The following is a 25,126-nucleotide window of genomic DNA, read 5'->3' on the forward strand; positions in this document are numbered from 1 at the left end:
GGAAAGTTCCACTGACACCAAGGTATAAAGCATTTGCGCAGGTCCAAACCAAGTCTGAAACTGCTCTGCCGCACTGTCACCAATCTAAGAGACTTAACTAAGAATAAATGTCCTAAAATGACCTCTCAAAGAGAAGCTACCCAGAGATTCTACCTGCTTTAATTCGCTTCATCCCATCCATTGTGTTGGGCATGGCAGTTGCTGTTGAGAAAAACTCATGCCCTTGGCATATTTGTTGCATTCTAGCAACCTGTCAGTGTGAGAAGAGCCCCAGAGATTGCACTCACAGTGTTCATGATGGGGAACTTTAGGTATAATGCCTGGTACTGGAGATGAGTTTTTTAAAAGTTGCCACCAGGAAAAAGTTGGGAAGAAAAAAAGAATATGAGTGTATTTTATACTGGTAAGGAAATACATTTCAAGTGCTGACATTCTGCCTCAGTGTATCCTGTATGCATCAATGCTCCGGGTCTTCAAATAAACCCAGGTATTATTTTACTGTCTCATGAGTTTTAGGCTGGAAGCATTTCTTCAGAAACATAGGTTACTTACCTCCTGAGACATCAGAATCTTTTCCAAATGATCCTGATCCCGGTAGAACATTTGTTCTTGGTGTATCTTTTCCAACCATGCCTTCTTCTGCTCCCATTGATGGTACACATTATTCTTTTCTTCCGATAAAGCCTGCAACTTTTGCTGGATCTGGAGGTGACACACAAAGAAAAACCCATCTTAATTATTGGAGCCCATGGGACAAGGGGGAGGCAGGTAAGAGGAAAATAGAGCTGGGAGTGACCTCTTCAATGACACTTTGGCCAAAGTTATCAAACAGAGGAGAGCAGGAATAAATGCTAGCACTTTTATATAAGCACAAAGAGAAGCTGTGGGGTGTCCGATTTCTCATGTGGAGGAGTCTTGTGACAGTGTATGTCTGTATATATATGTAGGAACCCACGCCAAGCATAAAGCAATAGTAACTGTTTCTTAGGCTCCTTCTGCAGAACTTATTCTCTGGTATCCATGACTACCATAGCAGGCACAGAAAGTACCACTGAAAGTCTAGAAGACAGAGACTTGAATGAGTTGTCATCACCAGGGCGGTGTGCCATAAAGCAGGATGTAGGAACACAGGGCACATCAGTGTTGAAATACATGGCATTCCAATTGCCAAAACTATTGGTGTACACAGGCCTCCCATTATCAACATTAACTTCTTAATCTTTGAACTGTACTTACATGTTCAAGGCTGTTCACAGGCTGGGAATTGGTAAGATTATCAATTATGGTTATGGTAGGTGCACATTGCAATATTTAATAAGCACTCAGAGATAGGCTGGTCAGAGGAGAAAGCACAGAACATTTTATTAATTACAAGAACTCTGCTCAGGCTTCTGGAAACTTCAAAACCAGATGTGATGGTATATAAGTTGCGCTAAGCAAAGTTCAGAGGAGGTGTGGGGTTCTGTGTTTAAGAGTCATCTGACCTGGACACAACGGCTGTGTCTACACTGGGCCACTTATTCTGGAAAAGCAGCCGCTTTTCCGGAATAAGCTGTGAGCTGTCTACACTGTCCGCTTGCTTTTCTGGAAAAGCAATGATGATCTAATGTAAAATCATCATTGTTTTTCCGGAAAAACTATGCTGCTCCCGTTCGGGCAAAAGTTCTTTTCCGAAAAAACTGTTCCGGAATAGGGCCAGTCTAGACAGCACAGATTTCTTTTCTGCAAAAAAGCCCCAATCGTGAAAATGATGATCGGGGCTTTTTTGCATAAAAGCGCGTCTACATTGGCACGGACGCTTTTTCGGAAAAGCATCCTGCCAATGTAGACGCGCTTTTCCGGAAATACTTATAATGGAAAAACTGTTCCGTTTTAAGCATTTCCGGAAAAGGGTGCCAGTGTAGACGTAGCCAACTTGTGCTTCAATCCAGTCCTGTACATAAGCTGCTAGACCCTCACTAGCTACAAATCAATCATTCACAAGGAGCTGAACAACAGGTTGATGTCTTGCCTGGCTGCAGCACAACATGTTTTAGCTCTGAGCCATTATGATTTGTCTCTGTTTCTTGCTTGTTGTAAATGGATTTGGTTGAAGACTATCAAACCTCAAGCAGATCTGAGGACAATCACATTAGAGCTGTGATTTGTGCTATCCCTTTAGTTTTTAGCACTGTCCCTTGCCAGGTCTTTGCATACAAGGTTTTATTTTGAGACAATGTATTTTATTGCAGTGGTAGTTAATATTTTAACAAGTGTCTTATTACAACTTCAGTTATGAAGGTTTAGCAGAATTTCCCCTGGTACATAATGGGCTGAGGTTTCACTGAAGAGAATGTTAATTTTTTTATAAGATTGTGTGTATAAATGATTAAAATGTTTTGTTCTCCCACAATTGAATGGAGAGCAGGCAGTTTGCCTACATCCTTTCCAAAAGATATGCTAGGTCCGTGGTGTCCAACACGGTAGCCACTAGCCAAATGTGGCTATTTGGCTGATTGAGTGTGGCTAGTTGGCTTGAATAATGTGGCTATTTGGTTGTTGAGTGTGGCTAGTTCGCTGTAGCAGAACAGGTTGGACACCACAGTGTTTGAGTTCATTTTGTTGGTGATTATTGGGTTGTAAGAATGCAAGATATACTGGAATACTCTCCATCATGAGAAACAGATGGTTGCATGGACATTTTAGAGGATGCTTGGTCCTGGCATCCCAAAATTCTGCTTCCCATCTTCTGTATTTTGAGGTGTATCTATTTCAGCATCATTTAAGGGTTCATAAAGTTTGTGTCATTATTTTAGATTTTTGTATGTGTTTGAGTCTTTTTGGTTCATTCATCTGGTCTGGTGTAGTATGGAGGTACTGCCATAACTAGAAAGCAAGAACTTGTAAAAAATCCAATTTGGAAAGTAAGTAGCATTAAATAATTGCTTAAAAGATTCTAAACCTCTTAGTGATAGAAAACTGCACTTGAAAGGGAATCCTCTGATTCGACACTTTATGCCGGGGTCTTAACAAAGACTCTAGTTATCTTACCCATTACAAAGATAGCTTCCCCAATTATCACCTCTAATATCATTAGCTCACAGACATTTACCTCTCCTCCCGCCCCCCGCATCCCCCTTCTGTTCTGAAATTTGATTTGTCCTTTTCATGTGTTCATTTTTTTTTATTGTATCCTTTGGTATATATGGTTGTGACTATTTTCTTCCACTGTTTGATCTGAGGAAGTGGGTCTGGTGCACGAAAGCTCATCATCTAATAAACCAACTTGTTAATCTTTAAAGTGCTACATAGTCCTGTATTTTGTTTAAACCTCTTAGGTAACCCAAACTCAGTGTTGTCAAGTATTTGTATGATTCCTTCATGGCTCCAGATTCAGGTCTGAAGTAATCTGAAAGAACATTCATGTGTGTCCAAGGCAGATCTTATATTGAGTTAGGTGTGGATCGTGATGTGTGTTTGTGTGTGTGTTTATGTAACAAAGCCCAACTTGTGTCCAGAATGGTATCTGTGACTGTATGTGACACTTCTGCGTGTGACTGTGAACCCAAAAAGGCTATCAAATGGTTTCTGTTTACCTCTTTTGATGATATTTTCTCATCCTGCAGTAGCAACTGTCCTAGCTGTGCCACCCGATTGTATGTCTCCTCTCGAGCCTCGATTTCTGCCAACAGCTGCTGATGTTGGGTAAGCCTCAGACTGCTATTGGATATATCCCGGATTGTCTCCTTAGTCTTCATTTCCCTCATCATCTCTGCTGTCCAGGAGAAATAATCCCACACCTGTAACTCAAGAAAAAGTCCAGGGTCAGGTTAGTCTCAGGCTTAGGTTGTCAGACTGTTACCTCAGTGCTTAACTCTTCACTTCTCATAAGAGACAATGCAGCCATAGGGAACAAGGATAATATTCCATTAAGCCTTGTAATATTATTATGGATAAAGCCCACGAATCTGTACATATCCACTTTATAACCATGGGTATCCAGATCTGCAGATGTTGCGACAGATATCCATGGCTCATTTTTGTGAATACAGATATGGATGCAGATACAAATTTTGTATCCGTACAGGACTTTAATTGTGAACCTAAACAGGGGAGTATTATAAGCTCAGAGGAATATCCACTTAAAAAAAAAACCACAGATCTTTTGTCGTAACATCAGAACTACAACAACATTGTGTATTGTCCCATCAGCAATAACAAGATGATTTCTGTTGTCCTTTTATCTATGGGTACTTCTAAACTACATGGCTCCGTCGACGGAGCCATGTAGATTTGTTGTTTTGGCAAAGGTAAATGAAGCCGCGATTTAAATGATCGCGGCTTCATTTACATTTACATGGCTGCTGCGCTGAGCCGACAAACAGCTGATCAGCTGTTTGTCCGCTCAGCGCTCTAGTCTGGACGCTCCCCTGCCAACATCAAAGCCCTTTGTCGGCAGCCCCGGTAAACCTCATCCCACGAGGAATAACGGGGCTGCCGACAAAGGGCTTTGATGTCGGCAGGGGAGCGTCCAGACTAGCGCGCTAAGCGGACAAACAGCTGATCAGCTGTTTGTCGGCTCAGCGCGGCAGCCATGTAAATGTAAATGAAGCTGCGATCATTTAAATCGCGGCTTCATTTACCTTTGCCTATGTGTCTAATCTACGTGCCTCTGACGACAGAGGCATGTTGTCTAGACACAGCCTATGAAAATTTAGAGATTAAGAGATTAGCAAAAAAATATATAGTCTCCTTTGCCACCTGCACATTGATGTCAAATTGTGCCAGTTGCCCTACGCCACATCTACCCTCACATATTTCTGCATATTAACACACCTCTTGCACAGCATTTTCCCATCTACTAATACACACACTCACAGCTTTGAGCTCTTATACATTTAGCAAATGTACGCACAAACACCTGTCTGCACTCACATTCTATCACGTAAAGCTGTGTGCCAAACACACATGCTCATGCTCACATAACAAGTCAGATTTCTTTGTGCATTGAAAGACAGAACACAGAAGGCCAGAGTGCTCACATCTGCTTGAAACTGGTAAAGCTTGCAGGCCCGTTCCAAATGTTCCCTGCGCTGCTCCACTTTAGTCTTCAGGGATCCCCAGTTCTCCACTATTGCTTGCTGCTTCACTTGCAGGTCTGCCACCTGTCCCTCAGAACACCGGGCCAGCACGTCATCTGCAGCATCGACCAGCTCCTGCAGCTGCAGAGAGGAGAAAGTCATCAGACAGGCTAAGAAGGAAAAAGTCCCGGAGGGCCAGTTGGCATCACAGAACTGATATCAAGATATATATTAACTGCACAGGGCATTGGAATTCACATTACACACTTCAGAACAAAAGTTTGCTCCTGTGCCTGTTATAGTCACATGGAGTAACAGTGACCCCCAGTGCCTGCTGAGGTTCACCACTGCAGTGCACACTTCTCATTAGCTATTTCACAGCCACAGCTCCTCTTTTCACTATCCAGTGTGTAAAGACAGGAGTCTGTCTAGGACAGGGGTCACCAACCTTTTGAAGCACAAGATCACTTTTTGAATATAGGTGCAATCCAGACCCAAATACCCTGGCCCCGCCTCCTTCGTGCCCCTTATCCAAACCCCCATCCCCACTCACTCCATCCTCTCTCCCTTCCTCCCCCAACCTCTGTCACTTTCACTAGACTGTGGCAGAAAGTTGGGGTGCAGGCTCTGGTCTTGGGCTAAGGGATTTGGAGTGTGAGAGGGGCTCTGAGCTGAGCCTGGAGCAGGGAGTTGGGGTGCAGGAGAGGGTTCATGATGGGGGCAGGAGATTGGAGCTGGCTCCAGATGGCCATTGCTTACCTCAGGTGGCTCCTGGGTGGTGGTGCAGTGGGTCTAAGGCAGGCTCACCCCTACCCTGGCCCTGCACCACACCCACAAGCAGCCAGCAAACTCCCCCCATCCCAAGCCCTGTTATTCCCCTCACTCCCATTCTGTGGCAATAGGATACAGGATGGAAGAGGGGGCACCCTGACATCAACATCCCCCTCCCTTTCCTGTCTTGTACCGCAAACAGGAGGTTCCTGGCGGGGATGGGGCAGCCCCAAGGCAAAGGGCAGGAGATGCACAGCAGTCGGGGGGGGGGGCGGGGGGAGAGGAGGGCAGCTGAAGTGCTGCGCTTGACAGCCTCTTGGCCAAACCAGTCAGGATCCCCTGTCAGAGGCTCCAAGACCTACCAGTAGATCCCAATTGACTGGTTGGTGACCACTGGTCTAGGAAACATGAATCTGGATATCCCAGGAAAATATATGTCCCTATCTAGTTTCTTATAGGGGCAGTTTAGATTAGTCACAGATAGGTTTTCTGTGGATATGTCTTGCCTCAATTCCCCTTAAAGGTAACACACAGCTGATTAGGTTAATTCCAAGGGCTAGCTGTCAGACTGTTGCCCTTTCAATTGCATGCTGCTTTAGTAGTTTCAGGGTAACATACTGCCAGTCCTCTGACACAGCATTTATTAAACTAGGTTACCGAGAGGCAAACTGCATGAATTTCATTTTTACAGCCAGGGTCAAGCACGTCTCTTTGGACAAAAGAGGATTCTGTCTGAAAAACGGCGTTTTTCATGAGCTGGGCTTTTAAAAAGGTTTGTGCCACAAGCCCCAGCCTTGTATTCCCACTTAGCCCACCTCTCTCCACCCTCCTAACATCTGTCCCAGGGAACTCCTACGTCCTTTTCCTCTTCCACACCTCCTGTAAGCAGCTGATAAATCCTTTGAAGGGTACAGCAATGGAAAAAGCACCCCACTATTCATAGTGAAGAACAACGGGTTGCTTTTGACAGGAGTAGAAGCATGGTCTAAGCATCCATTTTGAACCAACTCTCTGACCCATTTCACAGTCAGCACTAATTATAAAGCCTCTCTTGTGCTTAATGTTTTCAACACCCACTTCATACCTATCACCGAGAGTCACAAGGCTTTAAAAGAAAGAGCAGACTTTGAGGGAGACCATTGGCCTTTGCCAGTCTCTGACAGACAAGTAATTGTAGAACATTGTTGCTGGAGCTGGTGGGACTTCTGGCCGTTGGCTGCACATTGAAGCATGAGAGTGAGAGATCTCACCTGCTGCTCATTCCCGAAGAGCTCATGTTCAAGGGCCGCATGTTTGCGTAGCTGGGACTGCACGCCACGCATGTCCTTAGCAATGTCATCAGGGATGCTCTTGGATTTCTCCTGGCAAGGAAGGAGTTAATGAGAGCTTTGTCAATGAACACCCCAAGGCAGAAACATTAAATCTTCACTTCTGAAAGCCTTAATCACATTACAGAGGAGCTTTCTTAGGCTGCAAGTAACAACTGCTCAATGAGGCTGCCCAAAGATATTACTCAAATCATATCAGAGCTGGCAGAATCTGGCCCTAAGACACATGGAATCTGAATGTAACCTACTGGCAGCGTGTTATAGCTCTTTCTAATGGATAATAGCCTACTACTGCTACGCTTCATGGAGCAACTTAAGCTGAAATTGTAGAGGACAAATGCACATGCTACTGAAGACCCATGCAGGTGATCATTAGAAGAGGAAGATGTCCTGCTGAAACAAATGGTATCTAGAGACATATACAGCAGCAGATAATTCATCGAGTACGCAGAGATCTACCCTTGACTGACCCTATTGATTTAAAAACAAAGAATTTGGAGAATCCTTTGAATTTGTTTGCTCAGCACTCTTTTCAACATGTACAGTGGTAATATTCTAGAAAAGACAGATAAACACAACAAGGCAGTAGGTCATAGAAAATCTTTTAGGCTGGTCCAATGGATGAGAAGTAGGACAGGTCTTCCCAACATATAAACCATCATTACAACTTCCATCCCTTGCCAGCAGTCTTAGCAAAGAGGCCAACGAATGAATGATCGTTACTATGCAATAACCTTCCTAAAGTAGTACATCCAGGTTACAGCTGAGGTCCATTAGCAGGGCACCCTATGGGAAACATTGCTTCTGGCAGGGCTGACCCTGACCTGTCAATAAACCCAGAGCTTGAGTCTGTAGAGCTTTCACTTGCACTTTTGTCACAAAAATATTAATGTTTATGTACCACTGACAGCCAGACCTGGGACCACTGGAGCTTAGTGCATGAGTCTCTACAACTTGAGCTATAAAGCCAGCTGGCGCTCAGATAAGGCAGTAGAGCAAACTCATTGTTCTTTCTCTCTGTAAGTGGTCTAAGAGCCACTACATGGGACAGTGAACCACACTGAGGTGGTGTGTGGGCTACATTTACAAATAAACAGTCCTCTGGGTATGTCTACACTACCACCCTAGTTCGAACTAGGGTGGTAATGTAGGCAACCGGAGTTGCAAATGAAGCCCGGGATTTGAATTTCCTGGGCTTCATTTGCATAAAGCCGGGCGCCGCCATTTTTAAATGTCCACTAGTGCGGGCTCCGTGTTCGGACTAGGAATCCTTTAAAAATGGCGGCACCCGGCTTTATGCAAATGAAGCCCGGGAAATTCAAATCCCGGGCTTCATTTGCAACTCCGGTTGCCTACATTACCACCCTAGTTCGAACTAGGGTGGTAGTGTAGACATACCCTCAGAGTGCCAGGTGGTATCTAGTAGGATAAGAGGATGGATTCTTCACTCACTAGTTCAAGACAGGAGTAATTCAATGTAAGTGGACAGTCCACCTCATAAAGAAGGAGAATCCTACGATTTTGTAATTTGGAAACCATCTTAGATTTCCTTCTCTGATTAATACTTAAGGAGATGATACCCTTTTGTAGCAAATACTCTCTCTAATGTATAGAGAGCCAATGTTGTAAAGGGAAGGAGCACAGTGAGGCAGTGAACAATGAGGCTTTTTTACTCTGGCTTCGTAGACTAGAAGTAGCATCACAGTATGTGCTGCAACATGAGGCAATTTACTCCAACTTCAGCCTCCTGCTTCTCACACCTAGTGACTTATACAGCTCCAGGAGCAGCTCCTGCCAGCAGATCAAGTAGAGGCTTTGAGGGATTCCATAGGAGTTTTTATCAGCGCTTCTGATCAGAGTAGTTTGTGAGGCATGGATCCTTTCAGCAGGGAAACTCAATAAGCCAAAGGTAGGAACGGTGGGTGTTCTAGAGACCCTTAAAGCACAAGACAAATTAAACACCCACTTCCTATGTTTTTTCACCAGGATCTTTACCTCAATGTGGGTGAGGGCATCTGTCAGGTCTTGGTGACTCTTGAGAATTGCCTCAGCATCCTTCAGTCGCTTGCCTCGTAACCTGGTTATTTCCAACAACTCTTCCCAGGAGTTCCTGCAAAGGACAATGGCGAGACAGGCTATGAAAGCGTATGTCTAGACTACATGCCTCTGCCAACAGAGGCATGTAAACTAGGCTACCCAACATAGTAAAAGAAGCCGGGATTTAAATATCCCTGGCATCATTAAAATAAACATGGCTGCCATGCTGTGCCAGCTCAGCTGATCGTGAGCACAGCGCATGAGTCAAGACATGGATTGGTCGACAAGGGAAGCCTTTGTTGACCGCTCTGTTATGCCTTGTGAAACAAGGTTTACAGGAAGGGTCAACAAAGGCTTCCCCTGTCGACTGATCCATGTCTTGACTGCCGCGCTGTGCCGACAATCAGCTGATCCGGCACAGCACGGTGGCCATTTTTATTTTAATGAAGCCAGGGATATTTAAATCCCCGCTTCATTAACTATGTCAGGTAGCCTATTTTACATGCCTCTGCCGACAGAGGCATGTAGTCTAGACATACCTTAAGGGTATGAAATGGGACAAACAAGATGAATAGGAGAAGCAAAATATTTAAAAGACCCCTGTTTAAGTCACTGACTCCAGTGATTCCCTTTCAGCAGTGAATGTTTCCCATCACTGAGTCAATCTTATAACAGTTCTTGTCAAGGTCAAATTGAAGCTATTCAATGCATGCCATCATGGGACCCAAAGGGAGTGGCAGCAGAAAGTCACCTACTCACTCAGTTGCACTGTATGGGTATGTCTACACTACCACCCTAGTTCGAATTAGGGTGGTAATGTAGGCAACTGGAGTTGCAAATGAAGCCCGGGAAATTCATTTGCATCTCGCCGGGCGCTGCCATTTTTAAATGTCCGCTAGTGCGGACTCCGTGCTGCGCAAGGAGTAACGGTAGTTTGGAATAGGAAGCCTAGTCCGAACTACCATTACTCCTTGCGCTGCACGGAGTCCGCACTAGCGGACATTTAAAAATGGCGGCGCCTGGCGAGATGCAAACGAAGCCCGGGAAATTCAAATCCCGGGCTTCATTTGCAACTCCGGTTGCCTACATTACCACCCTAGTTCGAACTAGGGTGGTAGTGTAGACATACCCAATTTTTGTGAGCAACTTATGCCACAGCAGGCTTTTGACATTTTATTTGTAATGTGTAATAACATGATTGAAACAGAATGGTTCAGGTGCTATTACATTTCTATGAGATTCAGATTTCTACTTCCTAGACTGGATTTTGGTTTTGGACTAGGGAAAGAGCATAATGCAGTTCTGGGCCTCTCAGACCCATCTCATGTGTGTATCCAAAAGGAGATTGACAATATGAAAAGCAGAGAAGGTGATTGAGGGATAAAATTAGAAGCATGATGAAGTTGGATGAGACTGTATAAAAGGAGGGCTGGTGTGCATGCCTGAAAGAAGGAACACGCACATGGAAAAAGCATTCATTTTTTAGAATGGTTAGAAAAATGAAATCTTTCTGTCTGAGTAGAGATGGAGAGCGGGGGAGAGGAGGAAAAAGGGTGGTGTTACTCTGCTTCAGTGCCAGCCACAATCTTGAAGCAGGTTGATGTTTCAAATAATCAGCTGAGAAACAGTGAATCAATGCTAACATTTAATAGTCTCTATCAGCCTAGAGTGTTAACATCACCAAGTTGAATGGGGCAACTCACACCTCTCAGCGATATTAACTCTAACTCTTAAATTCTGGAAGACAGCACTAGATCCTTTCGTGTTTGGAAGAATGTCTTCACTATCACTAGTAATAGAAAGGTAGCCCTGAATTCTCATTTACATTACAAATCTGAACTGTAATAATTATACATAGTTCTTTAATAGCACTTTTCTCGCTGGGTCTCAAAATGTTTTATAATGGAGGTCAGCATGACAACTGCCATTTTACAGACAAGGAAACTGAGGTACAGAACAAGGACATGACTTGTCCCAAATCACTCATCTGGCAGTGCCAGAGCTGGGAAGAGAACCTATGGCTGAGTCCCAGTCAAGTGCTCTATCCAGTGACCATGTCACTTGATCATAAAGACGCAGCTAACCTCCTAGCAGTCCAGTTAAGTAATTCCATTTAAAATAACACAGTAAGCTCACTGATACTGTGGTAAGGGACTGAGGTTCACTGCAAGAGCTGCCAAATTAAAAAGCTGACACTATGATTTATTTTTTTAAAGAACAAGACATGTTGGTTGTCCTGTGTTATGAAGTTACTACTGACATCGTTTCAGAACAAGCCATTTCTCCTTCCTGGTTCTCATGGTCACATAGTCATTATCTAATGAAGTCTGTGGGCATGTCTTCCACTTTCCTGGACTTCTTTTAGTTCCTACTTTGTTGGGGGGCAGGGTGCAAATGGGAAGAAGAGCCAGTGATTGTCTCTTACCGTAGCTCCTTCTGCTTCTGCCGGATTTCTCTGGATTCAGAATGTCCATGGTCCAGCAAAGTTTCTGCCAGCTGCTGGCAATCGACAACTCTCTTCGCAGCCATTTCTATCTGGTGCTGGAAGGTATCATATTTGGCACAAAGATGCTTTTGAAAGAGGAACAAAAATCAGGGCTCAGACTTCACTTGGGAAGCTAGTGTTCCACAAATCCACATGGATATCTGCTCTGCAGCCTACTGAATACAGCCTAATGGCAGGTGATTAGCTGGTGACCTTTAGGAGATGAAGCTTGACTGTGACTAAATAATTTTATTCCAAGAGGCAATAGCTAAAAAAATGCAAGAATGCTGCTAGCTCCTTGATGCAGGTAGGAAGCTGAGAGCATGAGGCAAATGATAGAAGCATCCAAAAATAAAAAAGAACTTGGACACCCGATCAAACTTATTGCAAACATACAATGAAAACAGAATTGACTTGCGTTCATATTATTAATTAATATATTCACAAGATATCAATATAAAAATACATTCAGTGCTAGATTTTCTGTCAGCTTCAGTCCAACCTCCGTATTTATGGACAGTTTTGCACAAGCTAAAGATTTTAAAATATGGGTGTATAAACGAAGGATCTGAAATAAATGGCATGACTTTCAAAAGTGCTGAGCAACTCACAGCTCCTACTGATTTCCATGGCTGATGAAAACTGATAATTAGATGTCTACCCATTAATATCTGTGACCAAATTCTAATTAGACACTACTTTAAATATCTGGTGATCAAAATATAGAGTGGACCTGAGTTACATTGCTTAACTCTGAGACTGGATCCAAATCTGAATTCCCCCAAGCATAGGTCTTTCCATATTTGGTATTTCAGTATGGCTCATTACAGAGAAAGGCCCAAGTCATGGGGCTCAGATTCAGTCCTGTAATCAGTTACAAAATTAACTCGGACATTTTTGTGGTAGGAGTAGGAACCATAGTTCTGATTCTGGCTCATCTCCCATTGAAAAATCATTCATTAATGTTCACTATGAGTTTTGAGAACCTTGGAAACCATAGGCTGTATGTTATGAAATAATGTGATGTAAATGAAATAATCTCGAGCTGACTGGCAGGGCTAGAAATTCCACCATGGTCAACTAGTACCAGTTAGTACTGTCCTCTTAATAGTAGTAATCTCTGAATGGTGAATATCATCCTTACGCGGAAGGTCTACACAAGACCTCTTTGGCACTTACATGGTACTAAGTTATAACAGCCTTTAATGCTACTGCTTCCATTTTTTCCCTTTGGAAATTTTTCTATTACAATAAAATTCAGTGATTGATCAAAGTCCATCCTTTATTCTCCAAACAGGGTTCAGCACAGTTATGTTATGGTGAATGAACCACCTGAGATGGGACAAAGCCCAGTCTCCATGGTCTATTCAATCCATGCACTAGCAACAACAGTGCCAACTGTGTTGGTGTTTTTTGTGATGTAGACACTTGTCTGCTAGGTACTGAATGAAGACCACGATAGACAGCCCACTCCTACTAAGGTCTGCCCTATTGAATCTAACTTAGTCAGCCACCCAAAATATCAGTGTTTCAGAAAACCAAGTCTCACACCAAATAGTTTTTGAACATTTATACAGAGAACCCTTCCTTTTGAAGTCTTCCCCTCAGGCTTGCTTCACAAATCTTAATTAAACCTTCTTCTCAGATCTATCTCATTTCTCTTTACCTCTCCCAAACTATTCCCAACTCCTTTTATTGGGAGCCAGCTGCTGCAGTAAATCAGCACTCACTTTGCTCTTTTTTAGCCAGCTCCTCTGTTCTCAGGATGGATATGTTAGTCAGCCCTGCCAGACTGGTACAGCCAATGGAACTATTTCATTTTAGCACTTTCCTTCCTCCTCTATTTCATTTTAGCACTTTCCTTCCTCCTCCTCCTCCTCTCTTCTACACCATCTCCCAAATAGTTACAGCAAGTTCTCACACTGCTTTCACAATTTTCACCAAAAATGTCATACTTTCCAGAGACAAAGTGGATAAGGCAGGTATAGGACCCATGAATCTTGAAAGGTGTGTTGTGGGGCATGTTGATCACTGGAATGTGTCTAATATATTTGGAATGCAATGGAAATGTGTCTAACATGTTTAATAGTGATAGAAATGTAGCTGTGTTGTTAGTCTTTAAAGTTCTACATAGTCCTGTTTTTTCCAAAATGTTTAGCATCTGTTGTTCTGGGACAATCTGGCCACACTTTGACCAAATATCTGATGGGATGCAGGCTGTGGGAAGCTTGCTTCTGATGATGACTATGACTTTGGAGAGGTTTGAGTGTTGCTGGAAGGCACAAGAGGGAGTTTGGGAAAGATTTTTTCAGGGCTGGTTCCTGTTGAGTATGGGTCATAATGACTTAGTGATACCCTGTATGGATTCCAACTGAGAATGACTGGTGTGCAGTCAGAAGTTTTTTTTTCCTTTATACACAGACACGTTCCTTATATTTTTACAAGTAAACTTTGCTTGTGTTTTGTACCATTAACTCACCAGGACATGCTCATAATTACTGCCATAATCATCAGAGCTGGCCACCTGCCTCTGTTGACTGATCCAGTCCTGCAAGTCCTCATACTCCCTCAGATACTCATGCAGACCAAGAGTCTCATCTAGCTTCTTCCCTCTGTTTAGAAAGGGCAAGAGGGAGAAAGTGGAATATAAATACCTATACAAGGCATAGAAGAAGGAAGGAAGAGAAGGAGGGGCTCTCTCCAGGAAAGAAAACTAGATTCAATCTGAGAGTTATCTCACAATAACTTCGAAGACTGAAATCTAGTTTGAAGGATGGTAGCCAGTAGCCTTGTCAGCCTCTCTACCATTCTCCAGGACTGACTAATTGAACTTTGTTCTGATACTAATGACAGCACAGGACAATTTCCTCCATTTTTTCCTAGTCGTTCAATGTTTCAACTTTTTGTGAGGAATCAGGCTGAAAACAATTGTTGGAGTATCAGAATTGCCTCCTCAAATTCCAACTTTCAACCAGCTTCTCTCATTGATAATCTTACAAACCTCCCAAGCTCTCTCAATGACATATCAGTGAGGCAAGAAATTCAACAATTCAGGTAGATATTTGCTTTTTCCTAGTAGTAAATTTGGACAATCTAGAAATCATAGGCATAACCCAACTCTCTTGGTTTTGAGCTTCTTGTCATTAATGGGGGAAAGGGAGCAGAAATTAATACTGACAAAAGCCCTCTTGTATTAAGAAATCATCAGACTGGAGGGAAGGTGTAATTCTAACATTACATCTGTCCATTTGGGTATCACACCAAGAAAACAATAGGCCCCACTTCCAGGAATACAATTCCTTTGTTCCACCTCTGAAGTTAGACTCCAACAAGTAGGCAGATGAGAAAGTGTGAGAGATAATCCAGCATTCAAAATCACTTTGCTCAAGGATAAAAACCAGGGAAGGTAAATTGTAAGGAATTTGCATATTCTACAGTAAAGAAGTCTTACTAGATAGCTCAAGTTCAACAAATGTACAGAGCCCCTTCTGTATTATAATTTGTGCTGCACAAGATACAAATATAGACAGTCCATTTTCTGGAGAACTCACAGTGAAACAGATAAAAGAAATAAGGGGCATGATCCAAAGCCCATTGAAATCAATAGAAAGACTCCACTGTCGGCAATGGCCTTTGAAAAAAAGCCAGGAGGCAGTAAGGGCCAGCCAGGGAGGTAGTAGAGAAGTATTTTTCAAGCCAATACCTTACTGTGGTCAGCTCCACTAATTCTCGGAGCTTAGAATGAACTTGTTCCTGTGGGGCATCAACCTCATCAAACTTTATGGAGCCGGGGAGAGGAAGAGTTTTGGCAACTGTTCCCAGTTCAAGCACCAAATTTTCGTAAACCTCCATTTCTTGTTCCAGTGCCTGAGAACAAGAAGAAAATAGCAGAGTAAGTTATCCAGCATCTACAGACTTTTAACCTGGGCAGCAGCCTCAGCCATATCCAAAGGATCAATCACAGATTTCCATAACAGTATATAGGTTTTCCCCTGACAGAAACATTCTTAGTTAATATTTTGCTAACTTTTTGGGAAAAATGCAATACCTAAACAAATAATCATAATTAGAGAGGCTTGCTACATGGCTGGAAAGAGAAAGCTATTCCTGGAATAATGACAATTCTATCTCTATTTTCAATCTGGAGCCAGGTAGGGTATCCTTTCTCGCTTTGTGATTAAACAGTTCACAGCAATACATAGTTGGTGCTTTGTCTTACAGAAATGAGACCCCAGATCCTTCAAATGTGTTTTCCAAGTCAAGCCTTTCCCAATGCAACAGTACATTAAATTTGAATCCAGACAGACAAATCAATCCTGAACTGCAGACATGACAACTTCAAGCAATTGAAAATACAATATAAAATCCTCTGGATGGTCAGCCTCCTTGCTGATCAGAGCAGTAGAAAACTTCAGACAGACTATTTGGCAGACCATGCCACCACTACAGAGATTTAAGCCAGCACTGCTTAAGAAGGAAACCTTCCCTGACACTAACTTTGGGAAAAAGCAAGTAAGGGAGAGAAAGAGAAATAAACTGATGTCTAAAGGTGCAGAGAAAATATTTTTCCATCCATAAACTCAAAAGAGATCCTTTTCATGCCCATGGGATGAATGACCCAGCCTCCTTTGGCATAAGAGACGTCACCCCTGTTCATTTTAAAACTTCTACCACCCTGGGGTTGAGCGTGCAAAGTTCTTTATGTGCCTATTAAAGAACAGATGGGTCTCCTGCATCTCTACCCCTTGCTTTCTAGCCTTTGCCCTGAACATCCTGCATCCTGAAAATACTTTCAGTTGAGAGACTGGATGAGAAGTCCCCAGCAGCCTGCATCAGTGCTCTTTAATCAGTCTGAGTTAGTGGTGTTAAACAATGTAGGATATTTCTTTTACTCCCCGGGGCCGTGTGCACTGCCTCTATGGCACTCCTAGGCACTGCTATTCCAAGGAATGACACACAAACACAAAGAAAACGTTTCTTTTACACCACTGCTTTATCTATAAGAGCCAGCTTTCTCCAAGACACACCATCTCCAAACCCTTTAAGTCAAGATCTTTCCTACTGTTCACCCCAAGCAGGCTTCTCTGACTCGCTAAGAGGAACCTCTCTCATCTGTGAACAGTCCATGCTGCATCCCTCAAGAATAATTATATGGGCAGTAATGCTCTGTTACCTTGTGTTTCTTGATGAGTTTCAGGGTTGCAGCCTCATCTTTCCCATAGTCTTTGCTGGTCACAGATGGAAGTTTTTCTGATACCCAAGTCTCCAGGTCTGAGGTATTCAGTAAAAACTATCAATTAAAAACAGTTATTTGCCTCAAAATATTAATGTTTTCCCTTCAGTCTGATAAATTCTAGCTGCAGATCGCACTATAACATCAACTGTTCCTTTGGGGTCAGTCTGAAGAAATCCAGTTCTGGATGACATCATGATCTTCATTGTTTCCACACATTCTAGACTGCAAGATTCTCAGACAATTGTGAGCGTCATTTGTGCTCAGTAATAGATGTAGGGGCACAGAGGGTTAGCTTTTAGCTTTCTAACGTGAGAAGATGCTCATTGAGGGCATGTCTATACAGCAGGGCTAAAGTAGAAATAAGCTACACAACTTGAGCTATGTCAATTGTGTAGTTTAAGTCAAAATAGGTTATTTTGGCTTTTGGCGCTATCTCCACAGCAGGAAGTCGAAGGAAGAACACCCTTCCTTCAACTTCCCTTACTCCTCATGAAATGAGGATTACCTGAGTCAGAGTAAGAAGTCCTTCGGCTCAACATTATTTTGACAGTATATTGAAATAACTGCTTGTAGTGTAGACACAGACTATGGTATTTCAGAACAACATTAGTTATTCTGAAATAACACTGCTGTGTAGATGTACCCTGAAATAGCAGATTAAACTACAGGGACTGGTATTGTTGCTGCCTGCTATATACTAGCAGAATATTGGACGCACTGTGGTATCAATTTATGTGCAGAAGGACAAAGCCAGAAATGGTGCACCTCCTTTTAACGGAGGTCTCTTCTGGGGTATTAAACCCTAGAATTAAATTTTGGGTACCCCAGCTCTTTCCCTTCACACCAGTATCCAATATTCCGTGCTTTCCCTTGACCTTTTCATTGCTGGTGGCTACTCTATAACATCAACCCTGTACTTAAATGCTCCCCTTTTTTGAGATCTAAGTGTTTTATAAATATTATAGGGTTTTATACCACTTAGGCAAAGTGTTATACCTCTTTCACTAATGGTGAAAATGAGATGCAGATGTGGCCAGATTAGCACTGGCAAGTGCCTGAAGTGTGCCAGCAAACTTTGTGCATACCCTCCTGTGCAAAAATTGTACATGCAAATTAGGTTGCTGCCCTGCTAATTACGCATTTATGTCAGACAAGCCAGAAGATATTCATGTGCAATTGTCAACAGGCTCATTTTAAACACTTGCCTTTGAAATTTTGGTCCATATTTTGTTAGGGTGAAATTTACTCTAGTTTAAGGCCCTTTGAACCACTTAAATCCCAGTTTGGGGCTATGCATGGGCTAGTAAGGGAACATGTGTACCCCATGTGCACCACTGGAGGAATCTATTATACATAGGGCCTGATCCAAATCCCAATGAAGTCAAAGGAATTCCCTCCAATGACTTTAGAGGGCTTGGGATAAGGCCCATAGACTGGAGAGGAGGGCAGAGATGATGATGAAAGAAGAGTAGACCAGGCAGGAACCGGAGGATTTGCAGTGGCATGAATCCAGCTGTCCTACCTCATTGAGTGAGTGGTGGAGTGTCTGATAGGAGACATTGCTACAGCTCTGGATCCTGACCCACTTCCCCAGCCCAGCCCACCACTCACATCACTCTGGTTTTATGTGGAAGAAGCACATTTCAGTCCTAATGGTATGACATCTTAAAACAGATTTGCTCTTGGTGTCAATCACTGCAGTCTCCTCTCAGCCTGAAAAAAAGTTGGTGATACTTTGTTTATCCCATACCTGCTGGAAGGCAACTGAGTGCTGCAGCTGCTTCAACCTCTCTTCACATGCCTTCTCTAGCTCCATCCAGCTGGTGCTGAGCTCCTGGCATTTCTCCTTTATTCTCTGAAATGCAGAGTGCTTGCACCCAATCATAGCCTCACCCTTCTCCAATACCCTCTGAACTTGCTGTTTGTGGGCATTCACTTCTGCCTGTAATTCCTAGAGGGCGGGAGGAAGGGAATACCAATAAGCCAGGGCAGGAAAGTATGCATGAAAGTGGAGCAAAGCTGTTAGATGTGAGAGATTATGGGATGCACAAAAGTACAAGATGCAGTGGGTCTCTATCAAGGGTGGGCAAATACCAACCTGCGACCCAGATCCAGTTTGCCCGGGCCCCCACCACTTTATATATATGCTTGATAGGAGGTACTGGCAAGCACAGCTCTCATTGGCCGCAGATTGCCCTTCCCAGCCAATGGAAGCTGCAGGAAGTGGTGTCCCAGTCTGGGCCAGGAGCAGCAATCTGTGGTAAGCAGGAGCTGCAGCCATGCAGATAAATATTGCAGCAATGGCCTGTCAGTGGCTAACCCTGGTGAACCGCTGCTGTGTTATTGCCCTCCCCTGATTCAGATGCTTGCTTAAGATGAGTTACTTCTGGGGCAACCTACCAAAATGCAACCTTCTGTTGTCAACAACAGAAGGACATGCACATCAGAGCCTAGTTTGTCAACATGATGCTGTCTGCCCAGGCTAGAAAGCAGCAAGGCTAACAGATATATGTGAAAGACAACTAAAACAGCCCAAATCAAAATTCCACAGAAATCTGATTCTGTTACACTGTCATTACACAGTTACCTTGCTGTCTTCAAAAGTTTTTATGTCAGGCATAACAGTACAGTGAAGTTTAAATATCTGTTTTATGTTGCACGGAGCCTGCCGTGTGCATGCATCTCACTCTAACTCCCTGATGAGAACCATTAATTAGATAGCTAAATACAAGAAAGCAAGGAATAGCAATAGTATTTCACTCAGGCAAAAGCAAAATCATTCATTATATTTAGTGTGTGATGCATCAGCCTAAGAATTTTTAATGGAAAACTAGTGACTATAATAGTGCGAGAAGAAAGATTTCTGCAGGAATGGGTAGATACTTCAGCTTCAGCAGAAATTCCAGGTTCATGCTGTAAATCTGGCATTACATGGCTGGATCATATGCATGTATCAAGCTATTGGAATTACTTAACTGGGACAGTGTCCAATATTTAGCTCTGGAGATTGCATGCTAGGGAGAGTTTAGCTTTATTTGCAGTTTTCTCTTTTTGCTTAGTGGGCTCATCTGTAACAGCATTTTGGGTTAGCAAATTGGGTGGCAAATGTAGCTACAGGTTTCTAGGTGTGGCGGCGGAGGGGGGGCAGTAGCGTGCCTGGTGTACTCTTTGCTCCCCCTCACACCTAGAGTAGGGGGTAACAGAACGGCGTTACCTTGTGTTTGTGTAGCAGGCTTTGTGCCATATCCAAGGACCTGCCACAGCTGGTGGAGTTGGCAATGAGCAGTCGTTCACTGATCCAATTCATCTCCATGTCGTAGTAATGGTAGAACTGGTACAGATCCACTGCTGCCTGCAGCAGCTGGTGCCTCTCATCAAGAGGCACCTGCAAAGACTGAAACCTGAGGATCAGATGTTAAAATGGAGTTATCCCCAAAGTCATCTGAAGGAATCGCCTGTGATCCTGCAGAATAGACTGTAACAGGCCAGACACTTTTCTATGCTACTAAATTTCCTTGGCTGGCATTCGACACAGAGTGCCTTCCTGACAAGGCTGCTTTAGGGACACATATCCCTATGTAATTTATGTGATATGGGAAGTGTACACTTTATACAGGAGAACAGGCAGTGCTATATTTATCAGCGTGCATTTGGTACACTTGCACAGGGCCCCCAACACGGGGGCGGGGGGAGGGTGGGCAGAGATCCTGACAACAGGGTTAAAAAACAACCAACCCACACACATATCCAGAAAAACAGCAACCGAGGGCCAGGAAAGGGACAGGGCATGGCAGCAGGAGGACTTGGCCCACATATTGTGGCAAAAGAATGGGTCAGAATGGGGAGTGAAGCCAGCCCTGTGGGACAGGAGTCACTGCTGAGGGACTTCAGGGTGGGCACAATTGCCTCTGCAGGGTCTCCCACCCCCATGGGGCAGTAGCCAGTCCATACCACCTGGGGACACCCACCCTACTATGGCAGGCCCCCCATTACCATTGTGCACAGAGCTCTAAAATTCTTTAATCCAGCCCTACAAACAGATTGAGGAAGCAGGAGTAGTTTAATATCCTCTCTAAACTTTCAATTCTGCACCATCTTAACCATTGTTGGGAAGAGAAGAAATTGAATTTACTTTTCAACATTGTTATTGCATTAAATTAGTCTGTGGGAGAGGAGGATGAGATTCATTTTTGGACAACTTGGTTCAAACCATCCTAATTAACAAGAAAAATGAGTTGTAATAGTCTGAACCTAGTTCCTATTAAATGCTGGACCACCTCACAGTTTAGCATAAAGTTGGTTGGATCAGCAAGGAAGCCAAGCACTGGAATGGCAGTTTTGCAGATCAGGATTGAGGGTCACTAGCAGAACCTGAGGCAGGGGAGCAGGCAGTTGTAGAGCTGAAGTGTGTTACCATAGTTTGGTGGCAGAAGCTTGTAGCAGAAAGAATGCCTGGCTGGCTGAGAGACAAGTCTTTTCCAGTGGTTAGAACAGGAAAGGAGGAATCAAGAACCAAAGTTTTGTTCCCGTCTCTGTGGCTAATTCTTTTCTCCCAACAACTGAGAGAACATCTGCTCACCTTTCCAGATATTTCTGTGTCTCATCCAGAATGTTCTGGGAATCAAAGTGATTGGTTGCCATTTTCTTGGCATGGGACACAATGGAATTCATTTTCTCAGCCAGCTCCCCCGTCTCCTTCTCCAGTTGACTGTGCTGCTTGAGCAGATCGCGACTGGAGCGCAGGTCATGACCTGTCTCAGCATCCCGAAGAACCTTCTCAATTTTTTCAATCTTCTCTTTTGCATCCTACAAGGAGCAGATGAACATGTGCTACCTCAGACCTAGCCATATGGGCTTTCTTCTACTTTTCTCTCCATTCAGTCCCTCTCACAAGCAGGTTCTTCTGCTTTCTACACTCTACTTTGCAAATTCTCTCTCGGTAGAATAAAAAAAAGGGTTCTCTAAAGCTGAAACACCTTTTTGGAACATTTTGAGGCATACGTTTTTTCACCTGGCTATCCCTTTCCCAGCCATTTGAACAGATTTCCCAAAATCCAACCCTTTAAATACTTTAGGTGACAAATGTTTTCAATATCTTAACACTCCAAGATCTATGACTGTTGAGTTCCCTTAAATGAGGATAGTGTACAGTTTCACAGCCAAGTGTCTTTCTCATTCCATTCTCCCTGGTGTGCTGAAGCCATGTAAAACTACCTGTGTTACAATTATTTCTTTGGTGCTGGAAAAAGCTAAAATTAAGTCTTCAGCAGGATGGCATCCTCAGCAGCTACTTTTCTTCTCAATTTTTGTGGTGAGCTTTCTGTGGCAACTGACAATATGGAGAGCACCAGGTCAGTCCAGGCCCTCCCCGCTGAAATCAACCACCTCCTGACCTGGAGCAATTCCATGAGCTGTTCTTGCTGTCCAGCCTGTCTCAGCTTGTCTCCTCGCTCTATCATCTTGTTGTACAATTTCTCCCACTTCTTCTTCAGCTCTGACATCTTATCCCGGATAGAATCTGCAGCATAGTGGTCCTCCTGAATCAGCTGATTTCCAACCTGGGAAAATACATTGTATTATTCAAACATCACAAAAAGTGGGCAAATTAATGCCAATCCTAACAACTTGGATATTTGTGTATGTTTCTTTCCAATTAATATCATGCAGCATGAAGTTTTCTGCTACACCGCACCTACCATACCGAAAGCTTCTGAGGTTAGAACAATTCACATTGCTGTGCCCCACCTGGAGTGACCATTACAGGAAAACCGATGAAGTAATAACTGAATTAGTGTGGCTATAATTCACCTGTGCCCCCTTACACCTTTACTTGAGATTTGCAAATGTAGTGTTAAAAAACAACCAAGATCATAGTTTAAGCAAAGATGTATCTGCGGTGTGACTGGCTTTGTTGGCTACTGTGTTGTTTTACAGGCTCTTACAATCAATAAAGGAAGTCCCTTTGCAAATAAAGTCAAACCTATCAAACGCTGGCCAACTACCCTCACCATGATCAGCTCTGCAAAGTGCTTCTTGTTTGCCATCATTTCCTTCTCAGCAGCCTCATGCCACTTCAGTTTGCGCAAGATATTTGTGGGGTCACGATAGGACTCATCCGATGCAATCTTGTACTTCTCTTCCATCCATATCAGCAGCTCAGCAACATCATGGTTGAACTCCTATAAGGGACAGTTAGAATTAAATGTATTTAACTCTGGATTAGGGATATTAATGTGTATTCATGTACATGGTTAACCGAGGAGTCTGGGTTCATTGGTTAACCCACGCTGATACATGCATCCCACGGAGCTGCCCCGCCCGCCTTCCACAGAGGCAGCAACACAGGAGACTAGGCGGGTGCTGGTGGTCAGGGGGAGCTAGCTCCAGCCTGCCCCTCTAAGTGTAAACATATAACCACTGAAAATTTCAGGAGTTATACCTTTACAAAGATAACTGTATTTTAACATCCCTACTCTAGATTGTAAACAGACTCAAGGACACCAGTTTGCAGTGGATTCTGAGAACTCCCTCAATAAATATTTGGTCCTTATTTTACCTAAATGTTGGGGAGCCCCATTTCTCTTAGGATAAAAGACAACTTGAATAATCAGCACGCTGCAGCCAGAATGCAATATCTGTTTTCCATCTTTGAACAATATTTTCTCCCTTCCCCTGCTTTCAGTAACCAATGAAGACTCAGATATCAGGAAGAAAATGGATTTATAAAAGAGGCTGACCCAGTATTAGGACCAGATTGCAGCATAGTGGTGGGAAGCCTACATTCCATTACTAACATTCAGTTTCATATGAAAAATACAGCGAGAAGCAATGTAGTAACAAAGCCTCCCAATTTAATATATCATAGTTAATTAAAATGAGACCAAAACCCCAAATGGTCCAGTTCTGCTCTTCATGGCAATGCATCACTGGAGTACTAATGATTAACACTAGTGTAAAGAAGAGCAGAAACAGGCCCAACAGTTTAGGGAGAACCTTTCATTCCACATCAAGAATCTGAACCAGAGGCACCCTCTGATTGGTTGACTATTAGCTCCTTTGACTATTAGCTGTTCTCCCCAGTTACAATTTACTGTGGGAGCCCCAACTTACAGTGATGTATTAACATATGAGCCAAGGCCCAGAGTGACATTCACTGGGACATTATGGAGTGATCAAGATTTCCAGGTGGTTTTTCGTTAGTTTTCATTTTTGTGTTAATTGAACTTACAGTATATGTCACTATGGCCTAGTAGATACTCTCTGATCACTCCAACAGTGTTAAATTAGTTTTTTGTATGTTTGCCAGTACTCTAGTCAGCCTACATGTGGGTCAACATTTCCTATTTCCCGCTCCTAGGTGAAGTGGGCTGTGGTTGGGAATAAGGAGAGTACTCAATGTTTTTAGCCGAGGCTCAAGGCAGCAGAGAGTGTTAACCAACTGCATCTCCGAGCTTCCCTCTGGTCAGCTCCAGTGCAATAGCCCTTCACCTGCAGTTGAAGAGATGCCAGCAGCTTGGCTTTCTTCTGTTCATTGCTCTGCCTCAGCTGTTCCCATCGGTTCCAGAACACAATCATTCTCTCCTCGATCCTGTAAAGCAAGGAGGACAAAGAGTTTTAATTCCTCTACCTGCAATGACAATGGGGCAAGGGCTCTGAGCCGTTTGGGTTTCCTTCGTCGTTCTTCATTGCTAGTTCTGATAACTTTTAGCTAGATTTTAATCTAGCCCAGTGTGGCTATTGCTAAGAGCAAAGAGGGTGAAAAGGCACGACTGTGCCAGATTTTCCAAGATTGAGAGGTTGTGGGGGAGGAAGAATGGCAGCTCCCCTGGCTAGCTAGTGCCTCTCACATGCAGATAGGTGGGAAAGGGATAGATGAGCTGAGGGTAGACAGAACTTGTGATTATTATTAAGAATACTGGTATTACATTAGCTGCCCAAATGTGCTGTAATGTTCATGTAAGATGATACAGTCCCTGGCAGTAGCATGTCACGGCAGTAACGGTGCCAGAGTATGAGACAGCCAGTGCCAGCAACTTAGAGCATAATCATGGCTTCTCAGTTCCCCCCAGCACACTCTTACCTTCATAGTTGTGCTCTCTAAACAGATAGGGTCCAATTATTGTTTACACTAAGGCCCCTTTACACTGCTCTAGCACTGTAAAGTAGCCATGAATTACACTGACTCCCACTTTAAGACCACAGTATAGCG

The 25,126-nt window shown here is 43.4% G+C and overlaps 1 protein-coding gene across 1 annotated transcript in view; it reads right to left on the reverse strand.

The window, feature by feature from the left end:
- Window positions 1-25,126, reverse strand: part of SPTBN5 (spectrin beta, non-erythrocytic 5) — a 138,800-nt gene that overhangs the window by 81,394 nt on the left and 32,280 nt on the right. The window contains exons 21-35 of the mRNA XM_075927199.1: window positions 24,406-24,505; window positions 22,926-23,096; window positions 22,311-22,475; window positions 21,497-21,723; window positions 20,132-20,318; window positions 18,668-18,868; window positions 16,855-16,971; window positions 15,385-15,548; window positions 14,161-14,293; window positions 11,622-11,767; window positions 9,155-9,269; window positions 7,082-7,192; window positions 5,022-5,201; window positions 3,576-3,779; window positions 553-702 (exon numbers count right to left, since the gene is read on the reverse strand). Of these exons, the coding sequence (XP_075783314.1) occupies window positions 553-702; window positions 3,576-3,779; window positions 5,022-5,201; window positions 7,082-7,192; window positions 9,155-9,269; window positions 11,622-11,767; window positions 14,161-14,293; window positions 15,385-15,548; window positions 16,855-16,971; window positions 18,668-18,868; window positions 20,132-20,318; window positions 21,497-21,723; window positions 22,311-22,475; window positions 22,926-23,096; window positions 24,406-24,505 (2,371 nt within the window). The remainder of the gene's footprint in view (window positions 1-552; window positions 703-3,575; window positions 3,780-5,021; window positions 5,202-7,081; window positions 7,193-9,154; window positions 9,270-11,621; window positions 11,768-14,160; window positions 14,294-15,384; window positions 15,549-16,854; window positions 16,972-18,667; window positions 18,869-20,131; window positions 20,319-21,496; window positions 21,724-22,310; window positions 22,476-22,925; window positions 23,097-24,405; window positions 24,506-25,126) is intronic.

This window comes from Pelodiscus sinensis, chromosome 4 (assembly GCF_049634645.1).
Source record: "Pelodiscus sinensis isolate JC-2024 chromosome 4, ASM4963464v1, whole genome shotgun sequence".
NCBI classification, from domain to species: domain Eukaryota; kingdom Metazoa; phylum Chordata; order Testudines; family Trionychidae; genus Pelodiscus; species Pelodiscus sinensis.